The 14,425-nt window shown below is 57.1% G+C and overlaps 1 protein-coding gene across 3 annotated transcripts in view; it reads right to left on the bottom strand.

The window, feature by feature from the left end:
- Positions 1-1,413, bottom strand: part of SCN4A (sodium voltage-gated channel alpha subunit 4) — a 68,461-nt gene extending 67,048 nt beyond the window's left edge. For all 3 annotated transcript variants that reach the window (XM_064174669.1, XM_064174670.1, XM_064174671.1), the window contains exon 1: positions 1,146-1,413. In XM_064174669.1, the coding sequence (XP_064030739.1) occupies positions 1,146-1,412 (267 nt within the window). In that variant the 5' untranslated portion in view covers position 1,413. The remainder of the gene's footprint in view (positions 1-1,145) is intronic.
- Between the last annotated feature and the right edge of the window lie 13,012 nt (positions 1,414-14,425).

Below are 14,425 nucleotides of genomic sequence, written 5' to 3'. Positions count from 1 at the left end.
GAGCCCAGAACTGGACACAGCACTGCAGGGGTGGCCTGAGCAGTGCTGAGCACAGGGGCAGCAGAACCTCCCTGGTCCTGATACCTCATGTTGAGGCAAACCCTTCTGTGTTCCAGTTTGTGTCCACTGCTCCTTGGCTCCTTGCTGCTGAGCACTGTGCTGGTTTGAGGCTAATTGGAATATTGCACAGAGAGAACTTAAACCCTTAGTTGTGAGAAGAAAGAAAAGACCCAACTACCAGTAACTTAGACCCCTGATTCTTCTGCTGAGAAGCACAACCAGTGGCAGCACAGACAGGACACTGACTGCTCACACACTGCTCCATCAGCTCTCACTTCTGGCTGCTCCTGCTTTCTGGCAGTCTGGTCTCTGTGACTGCATCTACCTTAACTCTCTGATCTGACCTAACCTTTTCTCCTCTAACCTCCTCCTTGTCTTTTTGGACATCTCACCTCCAGATTTATCAGGTGAGATAACAGAGGGACTGATGTGGTTATTTCTGAAGGGAGTGAAAAAGGGAGTGGGGGGAGGAGGTGTGGGTTGGGAGCCCTCCTGGCAGTCTGATTGTTGTGGGAGGGGGATTGTGTTTTGAGGTTGTAGCCAGGTGGGGGTTGGTCTCTTCTCCCAGGCAACCAGCAATAGAACAAGGGGACACAGTCTCAAGCTGTGCCAGGGGAAGTCTAGGCTGGATGTTAGGAGGAAGTTGTTGTCAGAGAGAGTGATTGGCATTGGAATGGGCTGCCCAGAGAGGTGGTGGAGTGGCTGTGGCTGGAGGTGTTGCAGCCAAGCCTGGCTGGGGCACTTAGTGCCATGGTCTGGTTGGTTGGGCAGGGCTGGGTGCTAGGTTGGGCTGGATGGTCTTGGAGCTGTCTTCCACCCTGCTTGATTCTACGACTCACTTGCATCCAGCTGTGACTATTGTGTGCAAGCTGTGCTAAGCTGCAAAGGCAGCTTCATTCCTTAACCTCCAGTTTGGCTTGAGTCCAGCCTGGGTGACTTCACAGCGTCTGGGGTGGGGCAGGTGACTTCCCCAAACCACCACAACCACCAAAAGAGACAAAAGATCCACGCTTGGTTGTTTGCTTTTCCCCTTGGCATTCGCACCCAACGCCCACCCTGCCCACGGGCTGGGCTCTGCCCCTCACCTTCTTATCCTTGTAGAAAGGGTCCAGGTCCTCCAGGGGGGTCCCGATGAGCTCCAGGGGTGGATCACCGTAGATGAGGGGCAGGTTCTTGCCAGCCTCTAGGTCGCTGCTGGGTTTGATCTCCTCCTCCTCGGGCATCTCCACCTGCTGCCTCTTTATGCGCAGCGCCTCGGCCTCGGCCATGCGCCGCTCGATGGCCTCCAGGGAGGCTGGCGTGAAGGGGCGCAGGTTCTGGGGGCCTGGGATGCAGGGCAGGCCAGCAGCCATCCTCTCATTCTGCTCCCGGGGGGCCTCTGCCCAGCCTGCTGGCGACACAGCCCCTCAGCACCTGCTGCCAGCTCTGCCCCTTCGCGCAGACTGGCTCGGGGTGGAAGGGGAATCTCAGAGCTGGTCCAGCTCCTGCCGTGGCCGTGGGATGCTTCCCACCAGCCCACGTTGCTCAAGGCTTCATCCAGCACCAAACAACCTCCCCTGCACTGCTGCCAGCCATGGGCAGCTCCCAGCTCTCTGGGCAGCCTGGCACAGGCTCTCCCCACCCTCACTGCCAAACATTTCTCCCTTCTCTCCACTCTCAAGCTCCTCTCTCACCTTCCAACCATCCCCCCTTGGCCTGGCCCAACAGCTCCTGCTCACAGCTCCTGCTCACAGCTCTGTCCCCAGCTCTCTGCTGGGCCCTTCCAGCACTCCAAGGCCACCAGAAGGTCTCCCTGCAGCCTTCTCTCCTCCAGCCTGCCCAAGCCCAACTCTCCCAGCCTGGCCTCACAGCAGAGCCCTGCCAGCCCTGCCAGCACTGCTGTGGCCTCCTCTGGCCCTGCTGCAGCAGCTCCCTGCCTGTGCTGAGCACTCCAGAGCTGCCCCAGCTCTACAGGAGGGCTCTCAGCAGAGCAGAGCAGAGCAGGGCAGAATCTCCTCCCTGCCCCTGCTGCCCACACTGCTGGGGATCAGCCTAGGACAAGGTTGTCTCTGGGCTGGCAGCACCACCCATCAATTGTGCATCCAACCATCGTGCATGGATCATTTGCAGACAGAGCACCCCCATGTCTTCCTTCTCCTTCTAGGCTCCCACTCAACCTTGGATCAAAAAGCACTGTAAGGCTCAGCACCAGCTGAGCTGTGTCCCTGGCAGCAGCTGGCTGTTGCTAGAGGTGTGATTTCACAACCTGGACAGCATTGGTCAACAAACCAGAACACCTCTGGCACCAGCAGCACCTCTCCAGCTGTCTCTCTGTCGCAATGGGCTGCCAGGCATGGACAGCTCTCCCCCAGCACCTTGAGCAAGCAGCATGAGCTGCTCAGTGCAAGAGATTCCTCAGCCAGAGGAGCTGAAAGGCCATTTCACAGCAGAGCTCTGTAGGGAATGAGTCTGCCAGTGCTGGATGGCTGTGCTCCTGAGAGGAAAGGGTTAAAGTCTTATCTTCAACCAAAAAGCAAGGCAATAATGGCACTTTCTAATGTTACAGAGATCAGGATGTCTCCCCAGACAGGAATAGATGAGCCATTGGGAGAGATAAGGATGGCTCCACTGAGCAGCTGAACATCTAAAAGGGTTGGAGGGAGCAAAGGAGGGACCAGGCAGGTGGCTGCACGCAGAGGAGCAGGCTGCATGGTCCTGAGTGAGGCTGCTGATGAGCCTGAGAAAGGCTTCCTACAGACCAGAAGGGTTCTTGCTTTGAATCACCTTCCCTCAGCTTCTTGATAATCTGGTGGGCAAGGAGTAGCTCCAGAGCAGTCTGGAGGAGAAGCCCTTGGGGATGTCAGTTGGTGCCAAAGTGCGCAGGAGCCAGCACTGGTCACAGCCCAGAGCCAGCTGTGTGCTGGCTGCAGCCAGAGCAGGGAGAGCAGCAGCACAGGGAGGGGATTCTGCCCCTCTGCTCTGCTCAGCCCTCACCTGCAGCACTGCCTCCAGCTCTGGGGAACCCAGCACAAAGACCTGGAGCTGCTGGAGAGGGTCCAGAGAAGGCCACAAAGATGCTCAGAGGGTTGCAGAACCTCCTTGTTCAGGCTGGGAGAGTTGGGGCTGTTGAGCCTGGAGAAGAGAAGGCTTCAGGGAGACCTTAGAGAAACCTTCCAGTGCCTGAAGGGGCTGCAGGAGAGCTGGGGAGGGACTTGTGCCAAGGGCTAGGAGTGGCAGGATGAGGTACAACGGCTTTGAGCTGGGAGAGGGGAGAGTGAGAATGGAGATGAGGAAGAGATTGTTGAGAGGGAGTGTGGGGAGAGACTGGCACAGGTTGAGGGTGGTGAGACCCAGGCACAGGTTGCCAGGGAGGTTGTGGAGCACAGAAGCACCCAAGGTGATCACTCCATGGTGCCATGCATGTCCTTGGCAATCAGGTTTCCTGAGCTCTAGCCCATGCCCATGCTCTGCAGGGCTCCAGCCCCTTCAGCAGCTCACTGCTCTCCAAGGCTTTGGTGCACAGGATGCTGCATGGTCCACATCCTCCCTGGAGCCTCTCCCTGGGTGCTGCCCCTCCAACCCCCCACCAATGCCTTGTCCCCAGCCTTGGGTCCCCGTGGAGGTGGCTTTGCCTCCAGCTGCCACCAGCGATCACCACAGGGCTCAGGTTTCTGCAGCTCCATGACTCTGCTCATTCCTCCCCCCCCACAGGAGGGGAGCTGGAGTAAGCAGCAGCAGCAGCTTTGCTGTCAGTGCCTCCTCTTCCTCTCCTCGGGCTGAAGCCATCATGCTGTGCCTCACTGATCCAGCTGCTGATGGAGCAGCCCCTGGCAGCACCAGGCACGGAGCTTGCAGTCCCATGAGGAGATGCTGGGGGTTGGCAGCAGCACTCAAGGCTAAGCAGAGGTTCCTCAAAGGGGACTTTGTCCTGGGTATGGAAATGCTTTGTGGCTTTTTGGGGGCTTCTGCAGCATCTGGTCCTGCTCTGACCTCTTCCTGGCCACCAAGGGAGCAGGATCAGGATTTAAGCCTCTGTCATAGAACAGTTTGGGTTGGAAAGGACCTTAAAGATCATCCAGTTCCAAACCTCCTGCCATGGTAGGGACACCTCCTACTAAACCAGGTTGCTCAAGGCCTCATCCATCCTGAACCTTGATGTCCAGCTCCTGGACAGCACAGCCCAGGAGCCATCAGCACCTCTGGTCCATCCATCAGCATTTCCCAAAGGAGAAGGAGCCAAGAGCAGGCTCTGCAGGGGGCTTGGCTCAGCATCTCTCTGCTCCCCAGCGGGCCCAGTCTGACACCAGTCTGTGTGAGGGACAGCATGGCAGTAGACACCTAAGTGCCACCATCAAACTGAAGCAGCTCACACTGGGACCAGTGACCCACAGGGACAGGGGTGGGCAGCCTGGGCACAGCCTGGCAAGCCTGCAGCAGCCACTATAAATAACCCAGATCAGGCTCCTCGCACCTCCAGGGAGGCAAAGGCAGTTGGGGCACAGCAACATGTGCTGCCCTGGGCACGAGTCACCCCTGGGCTCTGCCCCAGCTCTCCCCAGCTCCTGGGGCCCACTAGAGTCCAAACTCTGCCCATTTGTTTTCCTGCTACTGGAATTGGCCCCACGAAGCTGTTTGATGCCTTCAACTTTGGACTTCAGCTAAGCTGGAGAGGTTCCTTACAGAGAGGGTGAAGCTGAGGGCTATGGGTTGGTGGTGACCTGGTGGAGTCCCAAGGGTGGAAGGGGAGTCCCCAGGGTGACCTGGTGGAGTCCCCAGGGTGGAGGGGAAATCCCCAGGGTGATCTGGTGGGGTCCCCAGGGTGACCTGGTGGGGTCCCCGTCTCTGGAAGGCACTCAAAGCCCTGGAGAATTGAATCATAGAATCAACCAGGTTGGAAGAGACCTCCAAGATCATCCAGTCCAACCTATCCACCCAGCCCTATCCAGAAGTGGTGCTGAGTGCCATACTTTGGTGCTGCCTTGGCCCAGAGAGGCTGGGATGGGTTGCTCAGAGAGGCTTTGGATGCCTCATCCCTGGAAGTAAGGACTAGGATGGATGAGGCTGTGAGCAGCTTGCTCTAGTGGGAGGTGTCCCTGCCCATGGCTGGGGGTTGCTGCTGGATGATCTCTGAGGTCTCTTCCAGCCCAAACCATTCTGTGAGTTGAATCTATGAACAGCTCCTTCCCAGGGGGAACATGAGCTGGTGCTTTAGAAGCACATCCCCAACACCACGCCACGGACCAGCATCTCAGCTCCCCCAGGTTGGCATCAGCAGGCAGCTGGCAGCAGCTCCACGCTCAGCAGCATGTGGCCTTCCCTCGGGGAAACTCCCTTCCCTCTCAGACATTTGCTGCTCTGAATCAGCCTCCAACAGAACAGGGGTGGGGGTGGAAGCTACCAGAGATGCTGTGCAATAGGTTGTGCATAACCAGGACAGACAGAAGGTTGGCAGGATCCTCTCTGAGTCTGTCATGGACAACAACCTCATCCAGAACTGAAACTTCATCCCTGCACAGAAAATAACTTCCCTGAGGCTGAGGAAGAGACTTTCTCATCTGCTGTGTGCCAACATGAATCATAGAATAGAATGAAGCAGGTTGGAAGAGAGCTCCAAGCTCAGGCAGCCCAACCTAGCACCCAGCCCTGCCCAACCAACCAGACCATGGCACTAAGTGCCCCAGCCAGGCTTGGCTGCAACACCTCCAGCCACAGCCACTCCACCACCTCCCTGGGCAGCCCATTCCAGTGCCAATCACTCTCTCTGCCAACAACTTCCTCCTCACATCCAGCCCAGACCTGGCACAGCTTCAGGCTGTGTCCCCTTCTTCTGTCCCTGGCTGCCTGGCAGCAGAGCCCAACCCCACCTGGCTACAGCCTCCCTGCAGGCAGCTGCAGGCAGCAATGAGGTCACCCCTGTAGGGGACACAGGGTGGCTCTGGGCCTCCCCCATCCTGCCAACCCATGCAGGTACTGGGCTCAGCTCATCCCCCAGCCCCCAGGGCTCTGCTGCTACCCCTCCAAAACATCTACAAAACCCTCCAGAGTCCTCCAACCCTTTGGTTAAGCCCAGCCTGGAAAGCCCAGGGAGATGAACCCTTTGCCCCACCACGCTCAGGGCTGGGGTACCAAAGACAGGCATGACTGAGGTGTCTTGGGTGAGGACCTGTGGCTCTGAGAGATCCCAGCTCTGCAGGTACCCAGGAGATGAGACACAGCAGCTGGACTGGCTAGGGCTGGGTGCTAGGTGGGACTGGAGGATCTTGGAGGTCTCTTCCAACCTGGTTGATTCTATGACCCTCTGAACATCTACAGCACTGCAGCAAGACCAAAGTCAACTCGAGGAGCTCTCCTTAGCCATCCACAAGGCTGCCCTCAAGATTCATTCTTCTAACAGGAGATGAATCACAGAACTGTCAGGGCTAGAGGGGAACTCAAGGAACATCCAGCTCCAACCCCCCTGCCATGGGCAGAGGCAGCTCACACTACATCAGACTGCTCAGAGCCACATCCAGCCTGGCCTTAAACACCTCCAGGGATGGAGCTTCCTCCACCTCTCTGGGCAACCTGTGCCAGTGTCTCCAGAAGCTCTGGAATGACCCCAGAAGAGACCAATATGGACAGAAGTCCAAGACAGGATACAGGCAGAGTGGTATCTCACCAAGGTACAGCAGAACCCAGTGCTTAGCCCAAGAGGGCTCCCTTCAGTAGGGGTTAACTCAGAAACAAAGATCTCATGGACCAAAAGCAGTGAGCAGCCAGGTTTGGGAGAACCCAAGGAGCCCAGAGCTGACCTAATGTGCTTGCAGCTATGAGAAGATCACAGTGGGAGAGATAAAGCAGCACCTACCAGCTCAGGAGCTCTGAGAACCAGACTCTGTGACCCACAGCCCAAGCCCATTATGGCCCAAACCCATTGTGCCAACCCCTCTGCACCCCAAGTCCTCCTGGAACACAACTCCCCCCCCTAAGCAGCACCAGAGGCACACAGAACAACCCAACCCTCTCCATCCCTCCTTTATTTATCTCCCAGGGTGGGGCAGGATGGTGCAATAGGGACCAGCTGGGCCTGAAGGCTTTGGGGATGAGTCACAGCTCAGTGCTGGGCTCTGTTACAGGCATCTCAAGTGCTGCTGCAAAGCATCCATCCTGCACCTCAAGTGCTGCCTCAGCTCTGGGCCACGTGGAGGGGCTGGGGTGGGTCCAGAGAAGGATAATGATGCTGGTGAAGGGATTGGGGAGGAGCAGCTGAGGGAGCTTGGGGGGGTTCAGCCTGGAGATGAGGAAAGACCTCATTGCTCCCTACAGCTCCCTGTGAAGGGAGGCTGGGGGCAGGTGGGGGTTGGGCTCTTCTCCCAAGGAGCAAGTGACAAGATCACAGGAAAACAGCCTCAAGTTGTGCCAGGGGAGGCTTTGGTTGGACATGAGGAACAATTTCTTCTCCAAAGGTGTAGCCAAATCCTGGCCCAGGCTGCCCAGGGCAGTGCTGGAGTCACCATCCCTGGAAGGGTCTCAAAACAATGGAGATGTGGTGCTGAGGGCCATGGGTTAGTGGTGCCCTGGCAGTGCTGGGGCAATAGCTGGGCTGGATGATCACAGAATGAAGCAGGTTGGAAGAGAGCTCCAAGCTCAGGCAGCACAACCTAGCACCCAGCCCTGCCCAACCAACCAGACCATGGCACTAAGTGACCCAGCCAGGCTTGGCTGCAACACCTCCAGCCACAGCCACTCCACTACCTCCCTGGGCAGCCCATTCCAATGCCAATCACTCTCTCTGACAACAACTTCCTCCTAACATCCAGCCTCAACCTGCCCTGGCACAACTTGAGGCTTGTTCTGTCCCTGGCTGCCCAGATCCACCTGGTTACAGCCTCCCTGCAGTCAGCTGCAGACAGCAACAAGCTCTGCCCTGAGCCTCCTCTGCTGCAGGCTAAAGGATCTCAAAGGTCCCAAACCTAAAAGATCTCAAAGGTCTTTTCCAGTCTAACCAAGGTTGTGCTTCTCTGATGTTATAATCTAGCTGGAGGTGTCCCTGCCCATGGCAGGGGGGTTGGAGCTGGATGATCTTTAAGGTCCTTTCCAACCCAAACCATTCTGTGGTTCGATGGAAGCTGGCATCAGAAAAGGATAACATCATTAAAAGCAGGGAGAGTCAGCCCAGCCCTTTGCCCAGCCCAGCCCTTTGCACATCTCATCCCTTTGCACATCCCAGCCCTTTGCACATCTCATCCCTTTGCACATCCCAGCCCTTTGCACATCTCATCCCTTTGCACATCCCAGCCCTTTGCACATCTCATCCCTTTGCACATCCCATCCCTTTGCACATCCCATCCCTTTGCACATCTCAGCCCTTTGCACATCCCAGCCCTTTGCACATCTCATCCCTTTGCACATCCCAGCCCTTTGCACATCCCAGCCCTTTGCACATCCCAGCCCTTTGCACATCTCATCCCTTTGCACATCCCAGCCCTTTGCACATCCCATCCCTTTGCACATCTCAGCCCTTTGCACATCCCAGCCCTTTGCACATCTCATCCCTTTGCACATCCCAGCCCTTTGCACATCCTACCCCTTTGCACATCTCATCCCTTTGCACATCCCATCCCTTTGCACATCCCATCCCTTTGCACATCTCAGCCCTTTGCACATCCCAGCCCTTTGCACATCTCATCCCTTTGCACATCCCAGCCCTTTGCACATCCCAGCCCTTTGCACATCTCATCCCTTTGCACATCCCAGCCCTTTGCACATCCCATCCCTTTGCACATCCCAGCCCTTTGCACATCCCATCCCTTTGCACATCTCATCCCTTTGCACATCCCAGCCCTTTGCACATCCCAGCCCTTTGCACATCTCATCCCTTTGCACATCCCAGCCCTTTGCACATCCTATCCCTTTGCACATCCCAGCCCTTTGCACATCCCAGCCCTTTGCACATCCCATCCCTTTGCACATCCCAGCCCTTTGCACATCCCAGCCCTTTGTACAGCCCAGCCCTTTGCACATCCCATCCCTTTGCACAGTCCTTTGCTCAGTCTATCCCTTTGCACAGCCCATCCCTTTCCCCACTCCATCTCTTTGCCCATCCCAGCCCTTTGCCCATCTCATCCCTTTGCCCATCCCATCCCTTTGCCCATGCCATCCCCTTGCCCATGCCATCCCTTTGCCCACTCCATCCCTTTGCCCATCCCACCCTTTTGCCCAGTCCACCCTTTGCCCATACCATCCCTTTGCCCATCCCACCCTTTTGCCCAGTCCACCTTTTGCCCATCCCATCCCTTTGCCCATCCCAACCCTTTGCCCATCCCATCCCTTTACCCATGCTATCCCCTTGCCCATGGCATCCCTTTGCCCATCCCATCCTTTTGCCCAGCTCACCCCTTTGCCCACTCCATCCCTTTGCCCATGCCATCCCTTTGCCCAGTCCATCCCTTTGCCCATCCCATCCCCTTGCCCATCCCTTTGCCCAGCCTAGCCCTTTGCCCAGCCCATCCCTTTGCCCATCCCTTTGCCCAGCCCAGCCCTTTGCCCACTCCATCCCTTTGCCCATCCCATCCCCTTGCCCATCCCTTTGCCCAGCCTAGCCCTTTGCCCAGCCCATCCCTTTGCCCATCCCTTTGCCCAGCCCAGCCCTTTGCCCAGTCCATCCCTTTGCCCATCCCATCCCCTTGCCCATCCCTTTGCCCAGCCCAGCCCTTTGCAGAGTGGTGGACTCAGAAAAAAAGAAGACCAAGAGAAAATAAAAAGTCATTCTCAGAGTCAGAATCACAGAAGCAGAGAATTGCCAGGGCTGGAAGGGACCCCAAGGATCATCCAGCTCCAACCCCTCTGCCATGGGCAGGGACACTTCACATCACATCAAGTTGTTCAGAGCCACATCCAGCCTGGCCTTAAAAACACCCAGGGATGAGGCTTCCACCACAACCTCTCAGCACCCTGATGCTGAAGAACTTCTTCCTAACATTCAGTCTACTTTTCACAGGCTCACAGGGTGCCAGGGGCTGGAAGAGACCCAAAGAGCTCATTGTGTGCAACCCTCCCTGCTAGAGCACATCTGTGCTTTGAGCTGGGAGAGGGGAGAGGGAGAGTGGAGGTGAGGAAGGAATTGTTGAGAGGGAGGGTGGGGAGAGAGTGGCACAGGTTGAGAGTGCTGAGACCCTGGCACAGGTTTCCCAGGGAGGTGGTGGAGCACAGAAGCACCCAATGTGATCAAAGATCACATTGGGTGCTTCTGTGCTCCACCACCTCCCTGGAAGTGCTCAGGACCAGGCTGGATGAGGCTTTGAGTGGCCTGTGCTGGTGTGGAACTGGCTGAGCTTTGAGGTCCCTTCCAACCCAATCCATTCCAGGATTCTGGGACCCCTCCCTCAGGCCAGCTCTGCCCAGCTGGGGTGGCTGTGTCTGGGCTCACTGCCTCTCAGCATCATCCAGCTCAGCTTCAGAGGTGGGGAATAAAGGCTCCAGGAGCTTAAACCATGAGGCTGGAGCAGATCCACATCCCACCAGCCATGATGGGTGGGACCTGTGGAGACCACAGGGGACCTGGGATGTTAGGAAAGCTGTTAGAGGGACCACAGAAACATGGATCACAGGATGACAGATGTCAGGGGTTGGAAGGGACCCTAAGGGTTCATCCAGTCCAACCCTCCTGCCAGAGCAGACCATCAAGCCTAGCTCAGGGCACACAGGAACACATCATAGAATCATAGAATCATAGAATCATAGAATCATAGAATCATAGAATCAAGCAGGTTGGAAGAGACCTCCAACATCATCCAGTCCAACCTAGCACCCAGCCCTATCCAACCAACCAGACCATGGCACTGAGTGCCTCATCCAGGCTTTTCTTGAAGACCCCCAGGCACGGTGCCTCCACCACCTCCCTGGGCAGCCCATTCCAATGCCAATCACTCTCTCTGGGAAGAACTTCTTCCTAACATCCAGCCTAGACCTACCCTGGCACAACTTGAGGCTGTGTCCCCTTGTTCTATTGCTGGTTGCCTGGCAGAAGAGCCCAACCCCCACCTGGCTACAATGTCCCTTCAGGTAGTTGTAGACAGTAATAAGATCACCCCTGAGCCTCCTCTGCTGCAGGCTGCACACCCCCAGCTCCCTCAGCCTCTCCTCATAGGGTTTGTGCTCCAGGCCCCTCACCAGCTTTGTTGCCCTTCTCTGGACACCTTCCAGCACCTCAACATCTCTCTTGAATTGAGGGGCCCAGAACTGGACACAGCACTCAAGGTGTGGCCTGAGCAGTGCTGAGCACAGGGGCACAAGAACCTCCCTTGTCCTGCTGCCCACACTGCTCCTGAGCCAGCCCAGGATGCCATTGGCTCTGCTGCCCACCTGGGCACTGCTGCCTCATCTTCAGCTATTCTCTATCAGTACCCCCAGGTCCCTTTCCTCCTGGCTGCTCTCAGCCACTCTGTCCCCAGCCTGTAGTGCTGCTTGGGGTTGTTGTGGCCAAAGTGCAGAACCCTGCCCTTGGCCTTGTTCAATCTCATCCCCTTGGCCTCTGCCCACCCATGCAGCCTGGTCAAGTCCCTCTGCAGGGCTCTGCTACCTTCCAACAGATCAACACCTGCTCCTAGCTTGGTGTCATCTGCAAACTTACTGATGCTGGACTCAATGCCCTCATCCAGGTCATCAATAAAAACATTGAACAGGACTGTGCCCAGCACTGATCCCTGGGGCACACCACCAGTGCCAGCTGCCAACTGGCTGTGGCACCATTCACCACCACTCTCTGAGCTCTGCCATCCAGCCAGTTCTTGATCCAGCACAGAGTGAATCTGTCCAAACCATGAGCTGCCAGCTTGGCCAGGAGCTTCTTGTGGCAGACAGTGGCAAAGGCTTTGCTGAAGTCCATGTAGACTACATCCACAGCCTGCCCTAGAAAGGCCTGGAAAGGCTCCACAGAAGGAGACTCCACAACCTCTCTGGGCAGCCTGTGCCAGGCTCTGGGACCCTTCCAGTCAAGAAGTTGCCCCTTGTGCTGAGCTGGAACCTCCTGTGCTGCAGCTTCCATCTGTTGCTCCATCCCCTCCCAGTTCATTCTCCACCTTTGAATTCCTGAGTTTTCCAAGTGCTCAGCTGGGCAGCCCCATGGGCACTGTGGCTCAGGTGCCAGCTTCTGGCACTCCAAGCCTGGTGAGCATCTCTGGCTCCTGCTAATGACACTTCCTGCCCTGCTGGCTCCTGTCCCCACCACAGCTTTTGCCCCTCCTCTGGGTGTGTTTTGCTCCTTTGGCTGAAATGTGGCCCAAGCCAACAGCTCCAGCAGGAATGTGGGATGCTTCCAAGCTGCATCCATCACTCTGATGAGCTGGGGGAAGCTCTGCTGCCTGCAGTTCCCACCTAAAGGGAAGGCTCCTGCAGGGCAATCCTTGGGCCAGCCCTGCACTGTTGGGTGCCTCCCCCCAGCCAGACCAGGTGGGCTCTGAGATGCTACAGCAAATTCATGCCCTTCAGGTGCCATCAGGGTCCCTCAGGTTCACAGAACACCAGGTTGGAAGGGACCTCAAGGCCAATGGGGTCCAACCTTTGGTCTAAGATTCATAGAATCACAGAATTGTCAGGGCTGGAAGGGACCCCAGGGATGATTCAGTTCCAATTCCCCTGCCATGGGCAGAGGAGGCTCACACTCTCCTTGGCCATCCACAAGGCTGCCCTCAAGATTCATTCTTCTAACAGGAGATGAATCACAGAACTGTCAGGGCTAGAGAGGAACTCAAGGATCATCCAGCCCCAACCCCCCTGCCATGGGCAGAGGAAGCTCACACTAGAGAGGTTGCCCACAGCCCATCCAGCCTGGCCTTAAACACCTCCAGGGATGAGGCTTCCAGCACCTCCCTGGGCAACCTGTGCCACGTGGACCTCCCAGACTGGGGTGTGAGGGCCAGGGTGAGGCTTTGTCCACATCTGCTGGTGGCAGCATCGTGGGGAGCTGTGTGGAGTCTCACAGACACACAGACCCACAGAACTGCCAGGGCTGGAAGGGACCCCAAGGATCATTCAGCTCCAACCCCCTGCTATGGGCAGGGACACCTCACACTAGATCAGGATGCTCAGAGCCACACCCAGCCTGGCCTGAAACACCTCCACTCAGATGAGACTTCCACCCCCTCCCTGGGCAACCTGTGCCAGGCTCTCACCACCCTCATGCTGAAGAACTTTTTCCTCACATCCAGTCTGACTCTCCCCACCTCCAGCTTTGTTCCATTCCCCCCAGTCCTATCACTACCTGAAAGTCCCTCCCCAGCTCTCCTGCACCTCACTTCAGATACTGGAAGGCCACAACAAGGTCTCCTTGGAGCCTTCTCTCCAAACTGAACAGCCTCAATTCTCTTAGCCTGTCCCCACAGCAGAGCAGCTCCAGGATGATCAGAGGATCATCCTCCTGGCCCTGCTCTGGACACCTTCCAGCAACTCCACATCACTCTTGTCCCAGGGGCTCCAGAGCTGGGTGCAGGACTCCAGGAGTGCTCTCAGTAGTGCAGAGCAGAAGGGGAAAATTCCCTCCCTGTTCCTGCTGCCCACACTGCTGCTGCTGCAGCCCAGGCTCTGCCTGCTCTCTGTGCTGCCACTGCACACTGCTGGCTCCTGCTGAGCTTCTCCTCCACCAGCAGCCCCAAGTGCCTCTCCTCAGGGCTGCTCTCCAGCCTGGCACTGCCCAGCCTGGATCAGTGCTTGGGATTGCCCTGACCCAGCTGCAGGAGCTTGCAGTGCAAGGTTGGTCAAGGCCATCCCAAGGTCACTCCCTGCATTCCCCACTGGTCACCCCAGGCTGGGGCTGCGTGGGCCAAGTGCTGGGTTTTGAGCTCAGTGCTGTGCTCTGCTGCTTTCTGCCTGCTGGATGCTGCCTGTCTCAGGCAGACCAAGGGCAGGTCTCCAAACGCTCTCCAATCCCCTCCGTGGCAGCAGCCAACCTCAACTCCTGCCTTGGGCTGCACTCTGGCACAAGGCCAAAGGCTGTGCTGGGACTCAGAGGGTTTGCACGGAGCAGGAGAAGGATGTGATCCACAGTCCCCTCTTAATGGCATCTTGCAGCAGCACCCAGCTGGGCTGGGTGCTCTGGGCTGGGTGCTCTGCACCAAACCAGGCTGCTCCCTCAACACAGCTCCTTGCAAAGATGCAGCTCAGCCTTTCTCACTGCTTCCTTTGGAGAGCCGAAGCACAGACACTGAATCCCAGCATGGTGAGGGCTGGAAGGGACCTCTGGAGCTCATCCAGTCCAACCCTCCTGCTAAAGCAGGGCACCCACAGCAGCTTGCCCAGGGGCACAATGGCCAGGAGGGTTTGGAAGCTCTGCAGAGGAGGAGACTGCACAACCTCTCTGGGCAGCCTGCTCCAGGCCTCCAGCAGCCTCACACCAAACAAGTTTCTCCTC

The sequence above is a fragment of the Pogoniulus pusillus genome, chromosome 40 (assembly GCF_015220805.1).
Source record: "Pogoniulus pusillus isolate bPogPus1 chromosome 40, bPogPus1.pri, whole genome shotgun sequence".
Classification (NCBI taxonomy): Eukaryota; Metazoa; Chordata; class Aves; order Piciformes; family Lybiidae; genus Pogoniulus; species Pogoniulus pusillus.
Note: the sequence above shows the minus strand (reverse complement) of the source record. Positions and strands in the feature narration are given on the sequence as shown.